Here is a 25086-nt window from a genome sequence, read left to right on the forward strand (position 1 = left end):
TGTCAGCACTTTAATGTGATTTCCAAATGTGAGAGGATGCAATTATCTGCTGTCTGCCTTTGGAGGTCAGTCTGTGCAGTGATCAGAATCAGATGGTGGTGGCCTGTAGCTTCTAGCTCTTTAGCCTTTGTCACCAAAGAGGATATAAAATCTTATTATTTATAACAATAAGGCTGCATACTGAGCGTGCTCAAATGTTTTATATCTCCACAGCTTATCGTAGTATTTGGACTGATGTCGTAGTGGCACGCTTTGTGGCAGCTGACTTGCATGCAAAGAGGAAACATCTCTTTACCTTTTGACCTCTTCCATCTGAACCCTGCAGTTTTTCTGGTTTTGTGACGCTTTGCTGCCTTTAAGTTTGTTTATTCAATAAGACTGACTCACAGTCTGGAAAGTAAATGACCATGTGGAGAGAGAGGGAGAGTTGGACAGATTTACTTGAGGTGAAATTGTTTTAGTGAGTAGTTAAACTTGGCGACCTGTGACGCTGACGTCATAATGTTTGATGTGTTTTATGTGCGGCTGCTTATGTAATAAGATAATGTTGTTAAGGTGGAAGGTATACTCAGTGCAATGTACCAATTGACTTCCTAAAAATAAATAATGTTTTGTAGAGTCCATCAAGGCACTACTTCTTATATTTTTCTGCCTGTTCTTAAATGTTTTTTTTTCAATGTGATGTCCCTTCAACTGAAACGGAGATTGTCCATTTTTGGGCCAGACAAGCAGCAGCCTCATATGTTATCTTGGACTATTTGTCACTGACACCCCGTGTCATGTCCCCTTCACTCCTTCCCCTGTTTAGCTTCCTTTCTGCTGTGTTTGTTGAGGTCAGAGCGAGGCCCCTCGGCCCCTGGCGTCTCTCCAGGAGCCCAGCTTTCGTGTGGAGACATCCTCATCTATCAATCCAACAGAAAACCTCCCTGTAGTCAGGGTCATCCTGACCTTCTGTATCAATCAGCCTTCCTCAGATAAGAGGCTAATGAGCTGACACGTACACCAAATAGACCAGAGCGTCAAGGTCTGTACTCCGAAATGTCCACTCACTTACACGACAGTTTTTCCTCATGTTTTGGGGTCTTGTCCTGCCTTTGGAGCAACTGTTGATTTCAGCTTATCAACTTGCATAGGCATGCTTTCAGTCTTAGTCTGGTTTATTCATTTTGTCGTGTTATCAATGGAAATGCTGAGAGAATTCTGCTTTTGTTATCATTTTAAGACATTGTGTGATTAGAGAATTGCCTGTCAAGCACTTATCCACTTACCCTTTTAGCGTTCTCGTGGCACTTCACAATTTCTAGTGATCAAACCCACACAACACTTTGATCTTCAAAGCGATGTGGCTGTTGTGATAAGTCAAAAAATGCACGATGACATAAGTTGAAAATAAAAAGACACATTTTAACGCCTCTGCAAATGAGATGATTCTGGAACAGTCCAAGCTCATTGACTGTTTATAATGTTGGCTGATGCAGTTTTCTACTACAACAGTCATTTTACCTTACTCTTAGAGTCATGCTTAGTAAATATTTTATATGTGTGCACAAGTTTGTTCATTTCTGGCCACATTTGTGTGAGCCTGACAAAAGTGAGTTGGTACAGAGAGCAAATGATGATCAGCGGAGGTGCTGTGAAACAAGGCAGGGCTGACAACTCCTACTCTTAGTTATCTAATATAGGAACCTTCAGAGGAATATTTCATTATCAAACAATTGTAATCGCGTTTGTAACAGAATACTATTGTGATCACTCTCTTTGTCTGTTTCGAGACAATGCAGAACAGACACTTGATACGAGGTCAGTCATTCAGGGCATAGTTATTGTGGATAATGGCAACAATTCAGCAAAAAAATAAAATAAAATACAGAATAAACAACATGGTCATCTTCTATTTGCCTCGGTTGAATTTTTATTTTTTTAAAAGTAATTTCAGTGCCCTTAAATGCTGCCATTATACAAAGAGAGAGGCATGTTTATTGAGTTGCACACATTCTTTTTGACAACCCCTAAAACCCCTTTGAGTCTGACGTTAGCGGTTAACTCGTAGAGTAATGTTCTTCTCTCTCTTATTCAGTTTCTCTCTCGCTCGCTGTCTCTCAGTGCTGGAACTTAATTAACCTGACTGGAAAGGGACCTTTGCGGTTACAGTGATCCAAAGTTCCTCCTCACAGGTCTTATTACTTGTCTTTGCTCTGTCTCACGCTCGCCTGCAGGCACCACCTCAGCTGTGTTTACTCTCCTCTCCTCTGCTATGATTCTTGACAAAATGTGTAAACTCTTATCTTCAAGGCTCCATCAGACCTTGTGTCCCGGCCAAGCTCATCAATCTGCGTTCTATTCCTGTGTGATGCTTACTTTAAATGGTACAGTAGATATCAATCTCTAAATAGATGGTCTATATTGACAGACAAATAAATGACCTTTCAATCTCATGGATCTGATTTAAACACATATAGTATGGACAGCTGCACTTAGTTAATGAACGTCATACATTTCCCACGTTTTGATTCATCAGACATGGTGACACAGGAGGTGAGATGGAGGCATGTAGAGTGATTAAGACTTGAGTTCTCAGTCCTGGCACTGATGCTGGGCTACTCTTTGCCTTTGCTGCCATCTTATGGCTGCGTGCTGCACGTGGCATATCAAATACTCACTTATTCAGTATGCTGCTTTCTTAACCATACAATGTTTTCATGTAGTAATTACAGACAACTATCTAAATATGTTTCTGTATCCCATATACGACCACAGTTTAATGTGCACATGTCCAGTTTTTTCCTCCATACTAGGCTCCCGTTTGGCTGAATGTTGCTGTAAGGACAGTTGTTGCAAGTAAAGAGTGTCATAAAGCTTTAATGTTTTTTACATGGCTCAACAGATGATCAGTTTTAATCAATATAACATCAAAGAGAGGAGAAATGCTACATTTCTTTGACTACAAATAAACATACAAAACACAGATTTTACTGGATGTTCTTTTAATCTAATTTTTTCATAACCATCACAGTGTTTACAATTGCAGCAGCCAGGCTGTTAGGACAAGTAGCTACACTAGGGGACGCAAATGCACTGATCATAGGGAGGTGGCTTCACTAGCTGACCGGCTCTTCTGAAGAGTCCAAACCTGAGCTCAGCCCCGCCCCCGGAACCCTCCTCAAGGTTTACACTCATCAGGGCTTCATGAATGACAATCACGTCAGACTGAGGACATTGCGATTCAAATAGACAATTACACAACTTCACCTCAGACAAAAATGTGCTGTCACAGAGGTATTTTGGTTTAATGATGTTTTTTTTTTTATGGTACATCTGCTATAAAGAAAACCAGAGCTGAGAGTGACAGGAATCAGAAATGAGAGGGGGAAGCTGTGAGCTGGATCTGAATCTGAAATATTATGACAACGTCATCTGATCATTTATAGGAAAACGGGGAGGGAACCTATGAAAGCAAGGCGGTGGTTCATGCATATTCATATATACATATATTTAATTTATCGTTGAGCTACTGTTTCATCAGCTTTTGTCATTATTGTGACTGAGAAGCCAATGTGAAGTCTGCTTTGATATTGTGGTGTCTGACTGTTATTGTGATGCCAAGGGCAGTCCCTCCATCTCAACCCAGTTGGCCAAGGGGGGTCAGAATATGTAGGTTATGGTAAAATAATCCTTTTCACCCATGAACGCCCCTACTGTAAATGCAGGAGGTCATAGAGAAAGGATATGTTCGTGTGTGTGTGTGTGTATGTATGTACCCAGAGGCATACTAAGTAGGTAAATGTGGATAGGGGGTGTTCCATCTGGTAGTGTGTGTGCATATACACACCCCCACGCCCAAAGCCATCCATCTCCAGATTAGGAGGCCAGCGCAGAGTCTCTGACCCAGAATTCTTAGCCTGTCCTGTCCCATGTGAACACACCCACGACCTCCTACTTTGCCAATTGCCCCCCATAACCTCCATTTCCTTGTCAGGACAGACGTTCTCCTGGGACAGAAATGGGGCGAGGTCTCCATTAGCAGATCGGTCTCGATGTGCGGCTATGGTTTTTGTATCCGTAGACCTGCACTGAAGAAAAATTGGGCTTAAAAGTAATGGTATACCAGCTGTGGATTTGGATTGTAAGAGACTTACCTAGCACAACATTTAAAAATAAATAAATAATAAAATGTATATGCTGCAATATGTAATGTGAATATGTTTTTGATATTTGGATTAAAATCTCTGCCACAGCATATTCTAAAAAAGATGCTCAAGTGATTCTCTTGTTCCCATTTCTGCTACACATCCATCTGCTTTACCTCTATTACTCCTCCAGCTTCCTATTGCTGGCCCTCACCCTGGATCATTCCCTTGTCTCCAATACATCCATCCATCCATCCATCTATCTATCCATCCGTAGACAGACCAGCTCCTTAGGCACTGACCCACTGGAGGCTTTGTGTAAATCCAGGCCACACCCAATGTAGAACGGCAAGTTATGTCTTGTTTGTCACACTAAATATGGCTGGAGGCCTCGCTGTACGTCTGACCCGTCACACAAACACCATTCAGCTCCAAAACATGGTCCACTGCTCTGTGGACACTGTGTTCTGTGTTACCACCATGTAATGGATCTTTCTTGACATATGAACAATGCAATATGGCTACATTTCCAACATAAGCAAGAAAAGAAGCTGCCAAACCAGAGTGTGTACGCTCGTGTGATGCCTTTAATCACACCAACAGCACGCAGTGTGCTTTTCTTCCTTTTTTTCTGTTCCAATTATCATTACTGACAGTGATGAATTTTGAATTTGACATGTTAGCTTTCACTCGGCTGCATGGCCACATGCTGTAACAGTGAGGAGTCAAGGAAGTATCAATGCAACATATGGGGCTTTATGATTGAACTGTAAGCACCCAAAATACGTTCTGTTTAATGGGAAGCATGCCCCATAAAGTAGGGCGTAGGAGCCAGCATCTAAACGCCATTAACAGTCCGACTTCCACTGAATCCTTAATGACTACATGTTGGAAATAATGTGTCTCCAACTGCACCAGTGTGAAATGATAGTTAATCAAACAGAAAAATGGCAAAAACATTGCCCTTTGGCTTTCACTCTATTTTTCAAAATGAAACTATATTTTTCTGAGAGACAATTGAGTTTTGTTGTTGGGGGGGTTATTTGGGAACAACTCGTGGAATTTCAAGTTCTTCATTCTAATTTCCTCAAGTTGTCTCCTCGCATTATCGCTGAAATACGGTTATAATCCAGGGTATGTTAAATTGAATAAACAGGTTTGGGGATTTATTTATCAATGTACTTTATTTTGCCCTGTGGCAAGCCCCTTTTCTCATTTCAAGAAAGATTATGGGTCCTAATTGGTAAGATAAACAGGTCCTTTTTTCCTTCCTTATCCATCCCCATATTTTTCTAACGTAGTGCATGTAACACGGCACAGTTTATTGTTGTTTCAATTGTGATGTATACGCCAGGTTATGTAATTATATGTGCTCAAAACTTAAGCGTCTGTCCCTGCTTTTGGACTGAATGGTTAAGTGGGCCTATTGAATTGACATTATTTGCACTCACTATTGCTGGAAGAGTGATACAGGCATAGGAATCTATTAAATGCCAGTGGTGAGAGGAAAGGGGGAGATGCTAATGGGAAAACGGTAAGGTGAGGTGGGTACAAGGGGACATGTAGCAGAGGTAGGTTGCCCTAATTGGCACTTTTGGCCATCTTGTCACATACCTGCTTAATTGGCGTGCTGAGAGGTGAGGAAGAATATAAGCTGGGTCTTAGGAGCAGGTGGCTCATGCCTGCAAATGAGTGAGAAATGAATCTATGTGAGTGGCATTGGGGATGCTCAGAGTGCATCCTTCCGCGAAGGAGGGAAAGACTGAAAGAACGTCAGTTCATCAGCATAACACTTTAAACATTTACAGTGACCTACAAACCCGCCCTCAGTCACTCACCGCTTCTCCTCCCACTGCTTCATATCCTCCGCCCTGTCCAGCGGTTCCCCTCTACACATGTGCACACTCGGACACATCACCTCTGATTCCTCTGGTTGATAATAAGGACACTGCAGGCACAACTAGAGAAATTGGTGGTTTGGCTGGTTTGGCTGGAGGATGGGAGATTCCAGTGCTCTTGTTATAATAAAGAAGAGGGTTTTTTTACAAGTGGCAAATCTGATGCTCTTTGTGCTCTTTCTCTTCACTGCATCACTCCACTTGTATTCAACAATGGGAATGGGGTAGATTGTATGACCTGATTTTATTTTAGAGGAAAAGAAATAACAGTATTGTCCACTCATGGTGGCACTCTTCTGCCCTCCTCTTTACCGTCAACTATAGTTGGATTCTCATTAGTTTTCAGAGGCAAATTTCATCTCTCGCTAAGTCTTGTCCCTAACAACATTTACCTCTCTTTTTTTTAATTTGTCAAATAAAAAAGGGGAATTTATAGATCAGAGTTTGAGTTTGGTCACTAAAAACATTGGTAATAAATTATATATTTATATCTGCAGCTGCAGACATGTCAACATTCACAAAAGATTTTGCTCCTGATGTAATGATTTAATACTGAAAGACTCCATTGGAGATACAGCAGCTGCAGCATTTACTCATGCAGCTCCGTGGTTTTTAGGGAAACAAATGGGAGCGATGCAGACTGTTTGTCATGATCGACTGCAGATGTCTTTTCGTAGCCAGTGCACTCTGCTGTGGAAATGGTTTGGGCAGTGAAAGGGAGAAGAAAAATACAACACGGATAAAAAGGGGAAATTAGGGGAGTCTTTCTTGGTCTGTCTATCTTGGTCCCTCTTGTTCTCGGTCCATCAGTGGTCTGTAATGGATGTGATGGAAATTGATTTCCAGGTGAATTATTTTGTGTGCCCCTCAGTCGCAAGAGACAATAATCTTTATCTTCACCTCTCCAGGACACACACTTCTTTTTGACTCGTATACTGTCCTTTGCTGTCTTTCTTTCAAACAGGACTGCTTAGATTGTCCATTTCATGGACTGTTTCTGTGACTCTTTTGCCTCAATCGTTCCTGCTCAGCCTTAAGCTCTACCTGTCTATTAGGCAGCTGATTTCCTGATTGATTAGATGGAGGACAATGTGAGAGGAAGAGCTGAAACCACTGGAGAGAAAGAGCACTTTTATAGGTCAAGAGTGCCCAAATCATTTCTTTTTCTTTACATCAGCAGCAGTCTTGAGCCTTGCACCTGCAGATCATCACCTCGTTAATACCACTTTAAGTCTTATCCCGCTGGACCAATGCCAATATGAGTTGTGTGAGTTTTAGAAGGAAAACCACCACACAAACTACACATTGCTCATCCCTGCATGTGAATGGGTTTCTCTTTAGTACCTGCCTCAGTTTTCCTGGGACTTCATCAGTCCTTTGGGGTCATTTGCTTTGTTTCTTCTTTATGAGCCAAAGCAGAAGGCTAAAAGGCTTCAGTGTGCTTTATCAACAACAGAGGAAGGGCTGGTCGATGAGTCAACATTATTGACCTGGGGATATGGGATTGAGCAAAGATAAAGTCTGCTCAGGGGATGATCAAGCTTACTCTAAGTTATGTCTTGCATCATCTGCTATTTGAGCTTTGAAGCCAAATCCTGGTTTGAGCCAAGGTCAGACACCTGGGCTTTTCCGGATGTGTGATATTGGAATTATAGCTCAGTACATTTCATATAACAATAACGTATACCAAAACAATTCAAGTCACCATTTTTTCTACTTCAAAATCTAGATACAATCCTCAGCAGACAGTGATTTCAGCCTTTTCTTGTCTCTAAAGCCTTGGATCATTGTCCTTCTGCCTTGACAACCAACAGTTTAGGTGAAGAATTGTTGCTAAAACCAGAACAACACCGGGCAACAACTAGGCATCCACAAACAACCACAAAAATCCACCCTCAACAAATTTTGCGATATAAGTTTAAGAGAGAGAAAAATGGTAAACAGAAATGTATATGCATATATACAAAAGTGCATAAATTGTAAGGGTATATGACAAAGGTCTCTGTAGGTGTAGGTGATGCATAATGGAAGATGAATACCAGTTTTGATTATTTGAATATCAACACTCATTAATGTTGTTAATTAACGAGAAGTATGCAGCCGTATGTTTTCCGTAAATGTAAAGCTACCTGTTTTTAGTTGTTTTTTTATTCAGTAAAATCACAATAATTTCTCATAAAAATAGTGAAAACTTGGCATCAAAATGAACCAGAGGCTCTATGACAGTAACTCACGGAGAGCAATCTTGAGCTTGAAGAAGCAAACTAGTTTCCACATAATTCATGCATTCTGTTTCTTCATATTTCCACACGGCTCTAAGCATTATAACCAGAGTTGGTTATTCATTTGTTACTCAGATTCTGAGCCAGAGCTCATCCTCATTTCCTCTTCTAATCCAGAGGTTGGAGCACGCAGACTGGACAAGCAGGCTGTCTTAACCCAACACGGAGAGCTTCCCCTTGGGGTCTATCAGACCAGAAATGCTTTCCAATCTCAACTATGTAGAAGCCAGGGAGTCTGACACAAACTCTCAGACCTGCCACTGCAGTGTGCAAAATACAACCGTGTAGGCACACACATTCACACATCAACCTGTATGCGCTGCTCTTCGCTGCTGACAGCCGGGTCCTGAGGGTTACACCGCTCAATTTCTCTGCAATTTCTTGCTCTGTTTTGGCAGGAGCTGCTCGCACCTGTCCCACCAGCGATTACCCTCTTGCTGCCTCACCCTTCCTCTCACCCTCCTTGCCCACAGCTCCCTCCCCTTTTATTTTGCTGTTCATTCACCTTGTGCATGCTCCTATCATCAAATGCCTCCTTTGTTATTTACTGCACCACTTCTGTCGTTTAAGTGTCTCACTATCCTCTCACACCTCTCACCCTTTGGATATCTTAAAAACTCACACTTCTTTACCCCCTCTGGGATATTCCACCAGCTTTCCTCATTCGCCTCCCCCAATTTCTTCTCCCTGCACCACTCTGCTCTTTCAACTCTGCGCTAATTTGCCTTCTCCTCTTCTGAGCTTGGCCGTGGCTCCAGCTTTTTCTCCCCAGAGATGTGATTGCCTGCAGTGTGTGTGTGTGTGTGTGAGAGTGTGAGAGAACAAGTGCGAGGTGGTGTGTATGTGAAGATGTTGGATTGTGTGTCTCTGTCTGTGATAGAAAGTGCACATAGTTGAGTTCAGTTTGTGTGTGTGTGTGTGTGTGTGTGTGTGTGTGTGTGTGTGTGTGTGAGTGACTGCACATGTGTGTTAGAACCCCAGCAAGTGTGAGTTCATATAGTAGGAGTTCAGTTGTTTGTGTGTGTGTGTGTGTGTGAGTGACACATATGTGTTAGAACCCCCAGTAAGTGTGAGTTCATATAGTAGGAGTTCAGTTGTTTGTGTGTGTGTGTGTGTATACGTGGCTTCAGCCCCCCACTCTGCTTCTAATGCAGCAGACTGCATTAGCAAAACATAAGTACCAAGGGATCCTAGTAGAGGTAAGCCACAGGTTTAAACCCCCAACCACTCACTGAATCATCGCCCACACACCCACTCATCTACACACACACACACACACACACACACACACACCAAACCACCACCTCCCTCAGGGCAACTCACCAGCTAGCAAATCATTTATCATGCAGTAATGGCTCTGATGATCTCTTTCTCCTTCTGCCCATCTTTTTCTCTTAAGGGGGTTTGCCATTCTCCATCACAGGACTGCTACAAACGCCCAAAACATGCATATACGTGCTTTCCCGAGGTCTGAGCAAGTGTTCAAACTGTTCACAGCACAAGCCTTACAGAAAATACCTATATTTACCACAGTCAGAAAGTCCGACTTTTCTAAAAAACGTGAATGTAAGATTAAAATGTGTTCAGCTCTTTGACACAGAGGATGAACAGGTTTGATGAGCCCAACACAAATGATTTGTTTGACAAGAAATAATGTTCTCACAGAGTTCACTTACTGGATCTTAACCACACCTCAGATTCTGACCACGCTAAAGTGATTGAGTATTATCAATATTCTGATCTAAAATGTTAAATAATTCTCTGTTCAGTCTGGCGCTTGCTAATGTCTTTGTTCTCTAATGCAGATTAACTACCATTGGTCAGACAAATTAATATTTTTGAGGATTTTTGAGTGAAAGATGCACTGATGAATCAAAATGAAAACAATAAGTAAGTTTATTTGTAGATAATAACACATATTCTGCAGTAGCCTTTGGAAATGCAACATCACAACTGGTGCCTTTCAAGAAAACAATGACTTGACATAAGTGAAAATAAAGACATCATAACAGACAATCTTAGGAAAAGGACAACACTGTTTATACAGCTGAGATAACTGAAATGTAAACATTACCACTGGAGTGAAATCCTGTTTTCCTAACAAGTGCAAGTACAAGTTCTCCATATTAAGAAAGTAGGACTTGCTGTCACTGTTAGATACTTATTTTCTCTCATATTCCTTTTGTATGAAGCTTCAGACACTGACCTGATAGGTAAACATGAAGTGCAGCATGCAGGTTTCTTAATCCTCAGAATTCAAAAATGGTTTCATCTCTCTGACATTTTGAGGCTCTCCAAATGTAATAATTGCAAGGTGCTTTTTAAACGCTCATGAATATGGATGCATTCAGAGAGCCTCATGCCAAAACTGTGTTTTTCTGGTCTTCTGACTATTATGTCGGGATCAGGCCAGACCAGCAGAGTGACTCTTTAGTCTCCTTAGACTACAGTATTTCCATTCTTACATTCATTCTTAGTGCTGCAAAAACAAGCTTGGTCTACACCGTAACTGGATTTCAAAATATGATTTACCAATAATACCAGTATGGGAGACCGCTGTGGTCCTGTGACACTCCACGGTTAGTAATGATGACATAGCTCTCATGACAGCCAATCAGGTGTGCTATTGAGCGCCTGCTTCATTTGTTGCTGTGGAAAGTCGAGACATACGATCTGGCTTTGTGTCCCCTGGGAGTCACAGGGCCTTGCAAGGACTCATAAAGGTCAAATGGCAAAGATCTGGATTAGATCATGAGGGGAGAATGGGTGATGGTGGAAACTTGAGAGGAGGTCTGGGACTAGGGGCGAATGGATAAGAGAGAGAGAGAGAAAGAAAGACAGGATTGGGAAAAGGATCACTATTTCCCTCTGATTTGGATGCAGGTGGCGCTGTGTCCGGGCCCACGCTATACATCAGTGTGGAAATTGCCAGTATGTTACCATTCAGAAAATGTAGTGGCACACGGAGAAATGAAAAGTAGAGGTAAACTTGGCAGCATGCAAATGGCTTGCAGCTGTTGGAATGGAAATGAATGGCAGATGAGGTGTTTTTTGCTTGCCTTATAGAAATGCAGTGACGGAAGTGACCCAGATTGTCTGAAGCGCTGCTTCTCGATTGCTGTGAGGAAAGACAGGTCTCTTTCTCTCACTTTCCTCTTGTATTTCGCTCACTGTATCTGAATCTCTGTCTGAATGTCCTCCATCTCTTATTTCTCCCTTTCATCCCTCCATGGCCGTCTTCACTGGAATGGTTTTCCAAATTAATTCTAACAAATCAGCATGTTTCAGACCACGGCATGGTGTTTTCAGCATTCGAGGTGTTACCGTGGCAACAGGGTAATCATTCTTTCTCCTGCTGTCTCGCACAGATCGTGTTGCATGAATTTGGCATGACATGTGAGACCTGTGGTATCATTTGTGCTTCCTCTACCTCTCCGGGTCGACTGATGCAACTGAAAAGAGGGTTAGGAGTCTGTTTGCAGATGTTGGAGAGTGGTGAAGGGTTCTGGGTGTAAATGGTAGCTATGTGATTGACAATGTGAGAACGAGCCACCATAAAGGTGTTGATGCTGCAAAAATGCCAGGCCTCCCTGTAACACCTGTATGTCTTCACTGGCCTGCTCAAGCACATGCTCTTTTTCTTTTTCTGAATATATGGAGTTGCTTCATGTTACTTTTGGAAAGGACGAGAGCTCTTGTGCTTTGACCCTGTGCTCAGACTTTGTTGTTTACCTTGCAAATTAACATGCACTTCAGGATGCCACTGGTGCTGCCGGCTTCTAAATGTCTTTTGGTCAGTTGGCATGATTTTCATTGCCGTTGTTCCTCTTCATTTACCTCGTTTATCACTTTGTTACCCGGATGAATAATGGATGAGGCTGCTTGTTGCCTCGGCGACACGGCAGGCTCATCATTGTCATGTGTCTGCTCGCAAAAAACATGTCCTCTGGCCTCCTTCCCCTTCCGCCTCCTCCCTGAATCCTCCCCCACCACTTCTGAATGACGGACGAGTTGACACATCGGCACACAGTGCTCCTGCTGTGATTGAGTCTTGGCTATTTTGCACCAGCTGATGAAGATGGAGAGGAGAGGCCATGATAGCACATGCACATGAACACACAGACAAACCGCTCTTGTCGGGGATCCTGAAAAGTGCACATTTGCCCCCTTTATTGATTTCACACCACATCATTTTTGGTTATTTACCCCCTGTCCTACATGGAATGACTTTCTATGGCAAGCTCCATCTATCCTACCTGATTATTCATACTCAAGGGCAAGCAAGGAAAAAACATTGAACATGTATCTTCTAGACTGCCAAGCTCACGCGCTCACATTTTATACCAGTGGCCATCTGGAGTCTGCTGAAAAAACAGAATTTTAAACTTCAGCAGGATGCTAAAGCATATAGAGGCAATCCACGTGTAAAAGGACAGAATATTTCTTATGAATTCTACTAAATTTAAACCCTGGACCTTCTTGAATGACCCATTGCTAGTTTAATGTTAAACTGTAAAGATTGTAGGAAGTTCTACAGTTATTGATCAGAGAGCCTAGACTTATGTAAAATGCTTTATAGCCGTTCCTTTAATGTTAGTGTACCACAAGGACAGATTGATGTATTTTTCTGCTGTGAGCCAACACAAGCCGTTATTGACCCCTGTAGAGATATACTCTTTTCTCCGTAAAGATAGAGGTCAGAGGTCAGGCTCAGCTATAGGTCAGTACTCAGAAAGTGGATAGAGTCTTGCTCAAGGACACTTTAGCAGACAGGATGTTTGTGAAAACTGGAGTTTAAAGCCGGGTTTCCCACCTAATCAGTGTTGGTGAGTGAGGCAAATTACTTTTTAGCTTTGAAGCAATTACAGGGGAGGTCGAGAAACATCAGTAAATCCTTTAAACTGGCTCCGGCAGACATTTTTCTGCAGCTATTTCCTGGGCTTTTTTCTGGTCTTTAACTTTTTTTTCAAACAGAGTAATAAAACCAATTGAACACCATGTTTTCAACCTCATTCTGTCTTTCTTGCAAATTCTCAGCAGTCCATTTATTTTGACCCTGTCGCACCTTGTAGCGTTTCAACGGAGATGTCTCTGTCTGTCTCCATATTTTTCTTTATCAAGTGTATGAATGCCCTGTCATTGCATTTATCTGCTAGAAGTGTGTGTGTGTGTGTGTGTGTGTGTGTGTGTGTGTGTGTGTGTCTGTGGAATAGTCTCATAGAATTGTGTGGTTGGAAAGATGGCAGCTGAAGACTTGTGGTTAACAAACAGTTGGTCTCAGGGTTACAGGAGGGTATATCACTGTCTGTCAGCCTGAGGAATCTGAAGGTAGTTCTTTTCTGGTTTTAGTTTTCTTTCAAGTGCAAACCACCTATGATAGCTATGACCTTACTAACTTCAGCTGCAGACCAACCAAGAGAGTTTACTTGTAAGTTGTTCAAACATAAACACAATAGTGTCCAAACTTGGCCAAAGAAGCAAATAAGTACAAAAACACAAAAGCAAGTGTGCTTTATCTGTTGAATTATAACCATGATGTCCTTGATGTCTGTTTGTCTCTACATCAGGCTTTCTGGATATCTTTATATCCAGGGAAAATGCATTTATTCCACATGAATCTCAGTTGACTAGCAAATCAAAGTCAAAGAGCAGGTGTCGTTAGTCATGAGTGAACCGCTGTAAAACAGCACTGAGGTTTTTATATATTGTTTCAGCGTTCGAGGAGTTATGCTAACGATAGCTCTGTTTTGTCATTGAGCCATATTATTAGACATGCCAAAAATAAATCCCGAGCAGAAGACTGTAGAAAACCTGTTTTTAGATAGAGATGTAATGTTTTTCACATGTTCTTAGGCCCTATTTTCTGTAGTGTGTGAAGTGGTGTGAGAGACTTTTGTTTCCGTCGCATGATATCTGCATTCAATCTTCGTGCTTCAGTTTCTTTTCATGTGTGCCTGCTTGCTTACACCAGTTTTTGGTCCATCAGAATAAATCCTTCCAAACACAGGATGCATTTTAATACCTGGTGCTAAGCAGGACATTCATTTTCCTGTCCGTGATTGCTGCCAGAAAACCGCTATTTCGTCATTGTGGCACCATATTTTCATTATCCACCATACAGCCTTGTCTGACTGCGCTCTTATCAAAAGGAATTGGAAAAGCACAGAGGCTGTCTTGTTTGAGAGAATAACTTGAGCACATGCCGTCTGATTAGCCATATAAATAATTTATAGCTGTTTCAGTTATGGGCTGTGTCTTAACAAGGAGGTATTGTTCGCCAATTAATACTTCCTCTCTGCCCTCTATCTTTGGAGATCCAACTCGATGTGCAGCCAACAGTCAGTGATGGGCTGAGAAAAAGAGAGCAAAGTGGTGAGAGTGAGTTCATTACTGTGAAAGCAAAAGACGGGGTTTCAGTGCTCGTCATTGAAGTCTTATCAATTCATTTGGCTTGTGTACAGTATGTATAGTGTGACAGGGATGTATGTTGATGTGCCATGCCATAGTAAAGGCAGTGGCAGTGACAGTAGTTTGTAGAAAAAGTAGGATTATTGAACACAAGGGACTCTCACTGTACAGTACATAAATCCTTTGATGGAGTGGGAATCTAAAATAAACTCTTTCTAGTTCAAGTCAGCGTGCTCAAAGAAGATGCTGGTCTTCAGATGGGGTGCTCATTAATAAGTGAAAGCTTTTATTTGTTACGTTCCGTCTCGTGCATCGTCCCTCATTTGTGGACGGGGACATATTCCCATGGCCTTAGCATTGTTAGCATTTGAAATAACTCTTAGCTGTGTGTTTGACTTTAGTGTTAACCTAATGAATGATGATAATCAGTGCTCCCACACAGTTCTCCTCACACTATGCGCTGTGTTCTCTCACAGTACGTGTGAGGTCGGTTATCGTTTGAATGTTTTTGATTGGTGCTAATAAATACCAAACTGTGTTTACCACTATACAATGTATGAATGTGTGTGTGAGAATGTGACTTGACTTTGGTGTTAATTATCCATTTCTCTCCAGTCCTACTGCCATTTGCCTATCACCCTCAGGTTATTGTCAGCAGTGCTGTCATTTAACTGCTTCAACAAGACCGCTCTGGGATCTTTAACACAATCCAGTCTGTCATACTGAGAGTGAAGCTCCAGAATATGCAGGTAGATGCTTCCACATTCTCATGGATTAGTGACCTACTGAGCGTCTGCAGAGCAATGTTTGACCACCTTCAGCTGGGTGGTTTTGTGAGACTTAATGACTCCAGTTAGTTGATATCTTCACACATCATGTGTGACTACAATGCTAGATACAGATAATGTCTGTGGTAATACATTTCTTTGTGATTGTTACAAAGAAAAAGAAAATGTTGTCTGAGGTTCAGACCATGAAATATCTTGTTAAAGAATAAGTAAAGAAAACTTCAGCATCTACTGCCAACTATCCATTTCTGACTTCTAACACACAGCAGTCCTTGTTGTTTACGTGTCCGTTGTCCATACCAGGGCAAGGTAAGCTACTGTTGGGTATGGGCCATATTGAAGGAACAGCTCCCAACTCATAATAACTGGTCATCACAGGTTTCTCTCTGCTCAGTCGGGGCAGTGTGACTTGGCCAGTTCCCTGTGACAGATGGCTGACTTGGCCAGAGACTGACATCTGCATCATCCCTCAGCTTCATTAGCCCTGCCTTTCCTGTCAGAACTAGCCCCTCCTCTGATTCCCTGCTCCAAACCTTCCTGGGCTGTTGCCACAATTGCCTGCATATGCCAGCCACATGGATATGTGTCACTCGCCACTGGCCACCACCGTCAAGCTGCCAGGTTGCTCTTTTTTTCCTCTTTCCACCTTTTTTCCCTCTATCACTACTTTTTGCTGTCAATTTCTTTCGCTCATTATTTATCTGCCTGTGCCTGTCCACTGGAATGAGTTCCTCCATGGCTGTTGAGGGATAGTTGTTGTGCCGAAGACCTGAATAACAGTGCAAGGCGAGGGAGTTAGGGGGATATTACTTCCTGTAATCATTATTGTTGTGGGTGTGGATGTGCAGTGAGGGGCTGGCTAGAAAATTAGAGCTGGCTCATAACACGTTGCTCTGCTGTGAATGAGTGGTTCATTTAGGAAGGACAGTGGCCAGTCAGCCTGAGAACACCAATCCTTAGGCTATGGCTCTAGATGAGTCCCAAGGCAAGAGGAAAAAGTCCTCACCAAATGAGAGGGAACTGAATTGTTAGCAGTGGTCTGGTCCTGGATGAGCCCCGAGGCTAAGAGCTGGCTCGGCGTAGGCTGCGAGATCAGGTCATGGCAGTGTGGGATGGAGTGATAAAAAGAGACAAATGTTGCCAGGTGGACCATATTAACCATCAAGACTGTTCAGTGAATGACTAAACGGCATCAACTTTAACAGTGTGAACAACAGCAAAACACGCCTACAACAAGTGCCAGACTTAAAGATGACACAAGTGCTGTGATCCATGGATTTGTTATGAATATTGTTCATGCATTTAGAGCAACATTTTATCCAATTTGACACTGGGCATTGTGTCACACTGTGAGTCACATTGTGTGAAGCCCACCCAGTGTGGGAACGCTCTGTCACACACACACCCATGAACGAGTAATCATGCTGTCACTAATGCAGAATTTTGACTTTCAAACAAAACCAATTTATTATCTAAATATTCTGTATTAGGAAAATATAATGTAAGAAAGCACAGAGTCATGTTTTTACACACTTTATACATTGTGTCTTAAACACCAGTACAGTAAATCAGAGTGTATTAAATGGAATTTGTATAAAGACACAGTGGATTATTAAAAAAAAAAAAAATCCTTTTAAGCCATGGGCTCCAAAGTGAAGTGGCAGATTGCATTAATGTCCTGTTAAGTCTCCTGGTTTACTAACAAAGCAACCAATGTGTAACCACACAAGATGACAATTGACTCAGTGCAATTGGAGGTTATTGTAGTTCTAGTACAGGTTGTTGAGTTACAGCAAAAAACAACAACAACAAAAAATCGTCATTACTCATACAGGATGTTCAAGCTATGCATTGGTGATCAGCAGGGACATCTTCTCTTACGATGGCCAGAAATGAGCGGGCATTAGGGACGCTAGAGGCAGTTTTCAAGTCCCTCCAGCCAAGTGGACCTAGAAAACACTAGAAAATCCCACAGCTGAGCAGTTGGGAATTGGGTGAAGGGAGTGCACTATAGTGGAGAGATGCTCGTCATAAAGCAGGGGAGGCAAAAGAGGAGAATGTCAGCGGGAGACAATATAGTAATGTAAGGTCATGTGGCAAACAAAGTTGAACCTGTCTTGTCGTCCAGTGTGAAACACAGTGTAAGATAATGTGAGATCCAAAGACACATTTATAGTCGAGCACTGAATAATGTCCAGTTTTAATAACCAAGAGATCTTTAATTTTCCAGGGTTTGAAAGCTGTTTCTCTTAAAATTGGAGCATTGCAGCTAATCTCTGCATCTAACGGTTATTTTATATTTTCTCTCATTTGTGGCTTCCACGTGGATGTCACTTTTTAACAGTTTAAAAGTTAATATTTTATGTCCATCATTGCAGTGTTGTTAAGTGATGATAAAACGAGTTAGAGACTATCTTGTGTCCCTCATCCTCTTCTTCTGTTCCTTGCCCCACCCATTGTTTTTCCTAAATTCCCAGCTCAGCAGAGGTTAATGCTTTTAGCCACGCACAGCTGTGAGAGGCCCTGGCCTCATCGTTGCCGGATGAGTGCAGGCCTGATGACTGCAAAGTCTGGGAATCTGTTGGGCATTTTAGGAAAGTCTGACTTATGATGATTGGAGTTAATATCTTAGTGAGACAGTTGACCCACCTGGTAGCACGGCTGCACAGCTCGATACACATGACTAATTCAACATGGTCACACAGTGATGATCTGATGTCCCTGCATGCCTGCTGAATACGTGGCCTTACATACTGTAGAAAGCCTGTTCAGGTTACCAGGGGTAACAGGGCCATGTGAAAACATGTCGTAAAAAATGTCAGTATAGCTTCTGATTACGCTTTGAGATGCCATTAGGTGAAGTAACTCTCATTAGAGCAAATTACCCCTGGTATATTGGTATATTTATTGCACAAACCCAGTTGTACTGTAGTTGAGTTTAGGGCTTTACATACAGTTTCTCCCAAATAAATTATTTGATTAAAGATTTCATGAACCAGCATACATCTGTGTTTGTTTGTGGGCTTTAAAAAATTGTTTCTGACTCCAAAAAATATCCATAAAACTGGGTTTCATCAAACATGCTGAGCAACTTTGTTGTGTTTAAATGTTTAATCGGTTCTTAAGCAGACAGTTTAGAATTCTAAAAAAAAGAAAGAAAGACAAATCGCACTCAGTTAACAGTTAAAATGTTTGCAGCGTTGTTCCATTTATTAAATTGAATTGTAAAATACTAATTTTCCAATGAAACAACTTTCACTTCTCCTGCCCCTTGCACTAAGCATGATACTGATGAAGTGGTTCCAAACACACAATATAAAATGTTCAGTATTTACCATTAATCATTGCACGTGGCAATAGAATAGTGTGTGACCTGCCCATGGTGTAGTTCAGATAATAAAAGAGATAAAGATAAAATGAGATAATTAAAACAAAGTAATAACATTTTTCATCTACCTTTGATTTTTGTTTTTCATGGTGTTTTTTTGTTTTTTTTACTCACTTTCCCCATCTGTGTAATATTTATTTTTTCCAGCTTAGACGATCAATTAGATCAATACTAGCAGGATGCACACACATGCACAAACCTGCACACACACCCACACAAGCTCACACTTTGATTGAGGCGTAACTGTCAATCACTTATTGGACTTGACAGGTTTCTCATCCACTGCCTAAAGAATAGCTCCCACAACATGCATATGCTCACACTGAGCAGCTTTTTCAGCTTGTACCCATGCCACGCCATTTAACAGTAGATCAGCTCCTGCACTATCCTCACAAATTGCCATTCCAAAGCCTTCAGAGTGAGACGTTAACCATGTGCGATACGCATGGCATTAAAAATGAATCAAAGCAGCTCAGCTTTGATGTCAACGGAAGATTTTATTTGGGTCGCAGGCAGCAGCAGAGCAGAGAGCCAGGCTGAGTTCCTCTTGCCCTCTGCAGGGAGCATCTGAAATTTCATCTTTGGTGTTAACATCAACATATATATATATATATATATATATATATATATATATATATATATATATACACATATGTGTAAATATATATATATATATATACATATATATATATAAGACAGCAGCTGATTCCTTTTCCTTTTCAGTCAATTCATCAATCAGGTTTTGTTATGTAACGTGAGAGCTGAGGACTGTCTGGGGTGTCGTGTCTGGAAACGGCAGTGGGGGGGTGGGAGGCCCCTCAAGTTGTGTGGGTGTTCCTGATGATGAAGGAGTGAACTCTCGACTTTCAGTACGGTGTCTGAGAACCTGCCCTCCTCGTATTAGAGTCAGGGAATTAACAAATCATCCGACGGAGATAAATGAACACCTACCTGTGTGTGTGTGTGTGTGTGTGTGTGTGTGTGTGTGTGTGTGAAAGACAACATTTCGCATATATTTTTTGTGTCCAAGTTGTGTACGCTTGTAGGCTGAAATAAGGCAGATTCTGCTAGTTTCTATTTGAGAGAAAAGGCACTTCGTTCATGTGCGTTCATGCGACTGTGTGCTTCACCGCCAGTGCGTATGTGTGTGCAACCTTGTGTAAAGTGAGGAGTGGGGGAGTGAATGGCAGAGATGGAGATGAAGACACAGATAGAGAGAGTGAAAAACACATAAATAATTGATGATAGATCCCAACTTGTATCTGCCGCCAGCTGCTGTTGAGTTTGTTCAAAGTGTATATCGATGCAGGATCTTGGTAAAACAGCATAACCACGCCTGTATTCTGACCTCATTATCTCATTAGGAGGACAAAAGTGCATTGCATTGGAAAATGGCAAAGAATGACATGCTATGAAACACTTAATCTACATGCTTCCACCACAGATAATTTGCCAAGTCTGCTGAATATTCGTTTTTGTCATTTTATTTAACACAGGTGGAAAAAACCTTCCTAGTTGTCATCAAAGTCAGTCCAAAAAAAATCATCCAAATGGGATTGATAATGAATTGAAAGTTGTCTTGTTAGTGTTGAATCATATGGAGTTTCCCAGCCGTATTTCTTCACTGGTTACGCATTTCCACGGGAATTAGTGTGTTTGGAGAGACTTGATGATTGACTTTAATGTTGTTCAGTTTTGCCCTCTTTCCTCCTCCTCATGCCTATTTCTCTCAGTTTGCCTCATTAAATCTTTGTAGAAATTCTCCTGCTCTTGTGGAAGAGACTTTCTTTTGATTAGGCTATAAACAAATGGAGGAGTTGCTTGACATCTCCCAAGACCATGGCCCTCTTTTGTTTTGCTGCTGCACTGTTGCTGTCTCCCATCTCCCACCCCCACCCCCCCACTCTGTCAGGACTTGAGTACTATTCCCAAAAGCCTTTATTCTTGCTCGTTTTTCCCCCTGTTCCCTCGCTCAATTCTAGCCTCCCTCCTCCCCCTTGTCTTTGTTAAAGGCACTCCCCCACCTCTCTCTCTCTCTCTCTCTCATAGTATCTCCCTCTCTTGCTCTCTCATTATGCACTCATCCGTTCCACCAGCTGAGAGCTGAGCGAGGAGTAGAGTGTTTGAGAACCAGCGACACACTACTGCTTTTTGCTTCCACCCTTTTCTTACCGACAAAACCCCCAAAAGGTGGACCGAAGTGTCATGAGCGGCTTTTTTTTCCGCCAATACTCCTCCCTTGTGTTTACCTCCGCCCTCTCGCTCGCTCTCTCTCTCTCTCTCTCTCTCTCTCTCCCCCTCTCATGCTGTGTCTGTTCGCTGACTTCTCTCATTGACTCACTCCTCCCTGCTCCTACTGGCTGGCTGAGCGCGCTGACACTGGGACCACTACCTGCTGTCTAGGGATTACGCATGCTATGAATACCCGGAGTCTAATTTGTTGTTTTGGCTGCCGGTGAATGTTGGATCCCCACAGAGCAGAAGCTGGAGCATAAACCCTTGTAGCCAGCAGGACTCAGGGAGCATCTCTGGACCAAGACAAGACAGAGGCGGTAAAGAAGCGACTGGATGGGTGCCTGACAGAGCGCGTAAAAGAGAGACGAGAAAACAGGGCAGGAAGGAAAGGACAGGACAAGTTGTTTGCAGGAAAGCAGAAGAAGCAAAATTACCCCGAGTCTTACTATGATCAGGATCCATTGAGAACCGTTGCCTCTTATCATTAGGCTGGGATTTTCTGTCAGGGTGCTGACATGAGGGAAGAAAGCCCAACAAATCTCTGCCTCAAGCTTCTAGATTGCTTTCTGATCGCACACAGGGTTCTCTCCTTTTATTTCTAAGTTATTCATTCAGACACTCTGTATTTTTCTGCTCACCCATAGCTGCTTGGGGGAGAGCACGGCTCTAATCTGACGGGTTGAGTGGGTATTGTGATTGCTCCTTCTCAACTTTTCTCCGTCTCTACCACTTCTGCTGACCAGCTTTTGGCCCCAGGACAACAGCAGCAGGGGGTGGGAGGGGGCGCAGTGGTTACGCACTCTATGAGACTGACCAGGAATAAAGGTTATTGAACTGAGGAGCTGTGGCAGACACACAGAAGAGCGAAAAAACAAACCATCTCTGTGATTCCGGGAGCATAGCAAGGGGCAGTCAGCTGCTGCAGCCAATCACACCACCTTCGGCGATGGTGTCAGGTTTGGACAAATCTTATGTGCCGTGGTTGTGACAGAAAGTACAGGACCACAAGATAAGAGGTCAGTCCTTTGTTGTCAAAGAACCAGTTGTCCTGACTCAAGAGGAGCGCCACACAAGCCATTGCTCAGGAAAGCAGCTGGGCATCGTTGCCCCAACTGGCAACGACCTCAGCAAAGCTAAAAAAAAAAGATGCTTGGACATCACTTCTATGGGAAATATTTGTGACCTGACATTGTTGTCGGTGAAAACCAGACCTTCACTTGCACTGTAAAGGAGCAGAGGTGTAATAGGAGCTGACATTGTCAGACCCCTGTCACATTTGTGTAATTATCAGTCAGGGTCACCCAGAAGAAAACAGGATTCCGTTTGTGGATTTACTGTCAGTCTGCTGTGGATGATTTTTCCCGTGGATATCTGACAGTTCCAAACACCCACATCCCAATGCGTGCATCTTACATATATATACACATATATACCAAAAGCACTTTGGCACACATTTATTTACACATTATCAACACCCACTTAAATCCACACACATACTAGCACAGTAAGTATAAACCACTCCACAACACACACAGTCACACTTTCCCAGTGAAAGCCTGTCAGTTTATCTATTTCCCTGCGGGCAGAAAAGAATGGAGGTTGCATGGGCAGGTGGGGGGCTGTAGGAGTTCAACATCCCTGTCCCCCTGCTCTGTCCTCATTCCCCAGATGGATGTTACTATCTCTAAAAATGTGTTACTTAGAAACTGCTGAAGGCTTGCTGCTGCCATTCTCTGAAAGAAAGAGTCACCAGGTCCACGCCACGGTGCACAGTTGGAACCGCAGCTAAAACACGGACCATTACGGATCTTCTCTGCTTTATATTTTTTCTTCATCATTCTCATCTGCCCCTTTTTCACCGCCATCATTTTTTCAAACGGGTCTTTGGGCACCCCTCGTCGCCCTCCTCGCCCCGTCATCTCCTCCAACCTGGAGGGGAGGGGGTCATTGGAGTGGAGCATGAGCGGGTGCCACTATCCCTCACCACCACCGGAGCGGGAACGCAGGTACCAGCACAAGGTGTCATTGGTGGTGCGCTACTTCATGATCCCCTGCAACATCTGCTTGATCCTGCTGGCCACATCTACGCTGGGGTTTGCCGTCCTCCTGTTTCTCAACAACTGTACGTTCAGATTCTGAGTAAAACACAAAACTTAACTTTTGTACTCATTCCTCAATCACAGTTCCCCTCCAACGCATTAGCATTTACTTTGAACTGCATCATGGCGTCTTAAATGACAATTAAATGCGGGAGGATGATACAAGGCATGTGTCAAAGACTTTTCTAGGAGTTGAGGATTAGAAAGACTACAAATGCATCAGGATATAATATTGTCTTAACAACAAAAAATATAATATAATAATATCAGAAACAGAAATATGTCCGTGGCCTATGCTGTAAATATAAACTATAGAAATATGTTCAATAAGTATCAATATAATGACACAGTTTAAATCTGACCGAGAATTTGACAGTTTTGGTATTAAATTATAGGGAAGGCAACAGCCATACGTATTCTTGAATCTCATTTTCACCTGCGCACAATTATCCAACTTTTCTCACCAGCAACAGCACACTTTTCTAATGTTCCCTCAGCCTGAATCAACATCCCACTCTCTCACACAGACTAACACAAGTCTGTTGAGTAGTACCTTTTCCAGTTTAGTATGTATTAAACCTCAATCTCCTCTCAACTTCCAAAGTGAGCTGTTATTCTAGACGTGGGCCACATAATCACTTGCAAATTGTAAAAGGTGAGGAAACGAGGGGACATAAGCACAGTTATTTTCATGCAAGCAAAGTCGGGTTGAAGTGATATTTGTGGTACACTTTGAGAGGACAGACTATGTTAATAATCTTCCCCACGTTAAACCCTTTTTCTCTCTCTCTTTAGTCTGTTGTCAGGCTGTGGATGTGTTCAAAACACAGCCTCCATAACCCTGACGATGCCACTGCTGTGCAGGTGTCTGTCTTCATGTTTGTCAGTCAGTCCTTCTCATTGTAATCAGTGAATGTGGGTGAATCAATTTCAACCAGACAGATTCTATTTGATTTAATTCAAACCCAGTTAGACCAGGCTAATCTTCACCTCTCGGAGAGAAGAAACTGATGTGGTGAAAGGGGGCGGCAAGTGCCCTCCCATGTGGTCACAAGGACAGCTGGACAGGATAGTGAGAGTGCGGGAAATGGTGATGTGTGTGTGTGTGTGTGTACGTGTGCCTTTAGTGGGAGGAGGGGTGTTAGAGGAGTCATGCAACCCCAGATTCGCAATTTCTCTTGGAACTATATGTGGTGAAGCAGGACCACGCACGCACACACACCCCCAACCCTTCTGCCTGCCCAAGGAGCCCACACACACACACACACACACACACACACACACACACAGACGTACACTCACTTTATCATCCCGTTGAACTATACATCAGTCACACCAAAGGAGAAGGTAACACTCGCACAAACACACAGCACTCGCACTGTGCACAATGCTAAATGTCACAATGAAACACATATTGATTTGCTGAAGATACAGGGTGAATGATGGTCATGTTGTGACATTCACAGAGTAACGGGAACTCACACGGGCTTTTCCAGGTGGCACCGAGAGATGTTATGTTTATGTAAAGACCTTATCTTGTCCTTTCATTATGGAAATAGAAGAAATCATTTAGCTTCGCCCTGCATCTCGGCTCACATTGCACACCACTGCCTCTTTCTCTACTGCCTTGTGTGACAGTACATCTGTATCTGTTTGTTTGCGTGTCTTCAGACACGCATACAAATATGAAGCACGGAGTACAGGCTGTGTGAATGTCTGTTCCACAACCTCCCAAGATGGAAATCAGTTACCGTCATGACTGACTGGGAAAAAGCTTCTGCAGACACTTTGTTATTCTCATGTATCACTAGCCTTACCTCTCATTTTCTCTCCCCCCCCTCTCCCCTCTCTCTCTCCTCCT

General features: G+C 42.6%; 1 protein-coding gene across 7 annotated transcripts in view; it reads left to right on the forward strand.

Annotated features, from left to right (window-relative positions):
- The window catches only part of agrn (agrin), a 226242-nt gene that overhangs the window by 62113 nt on the left and 139043 nt on the right, over positions 1 to 25086 (forward strand). Inside the window, exon 1 of one of the 7 annotated variants that reach the window (XM_044037213.1) lies at positions 21031 to 23248. The exons of 5 other annotated variants lie outside the window; for them this stretch is intronic. In XM_044037213.1, coding sequence (XP_043893148.1) covers positions 23086 to 23248 — 163 coding nt within the window. In that variant the 5' untranslated portion in view covers positions 21031 to 23085. Of the gene's footprint in view, positions 1 to 21030; positions 23249 to 25086 lie in introns of those variants that run through there. One more of the 7 variants, XM_044037214.1, reaches the window with a different exon arrangement.

The sequence above is a fragment of the Solea senegalensis genome, linkage group LG11 (assembly GCF_019176455.1).
Source record: "Solea senegalensis isolate Sse05_10M linkage group LG11, IFAPA_SoseM_1, whole genome shotgun sequence".
NCBI classification, from domain to species: Eukaryota; Metazoa; Chordata; class Actinopteri; order Pleuronectiformes; family Soleidae; genus Solea; species Solea senegalensis.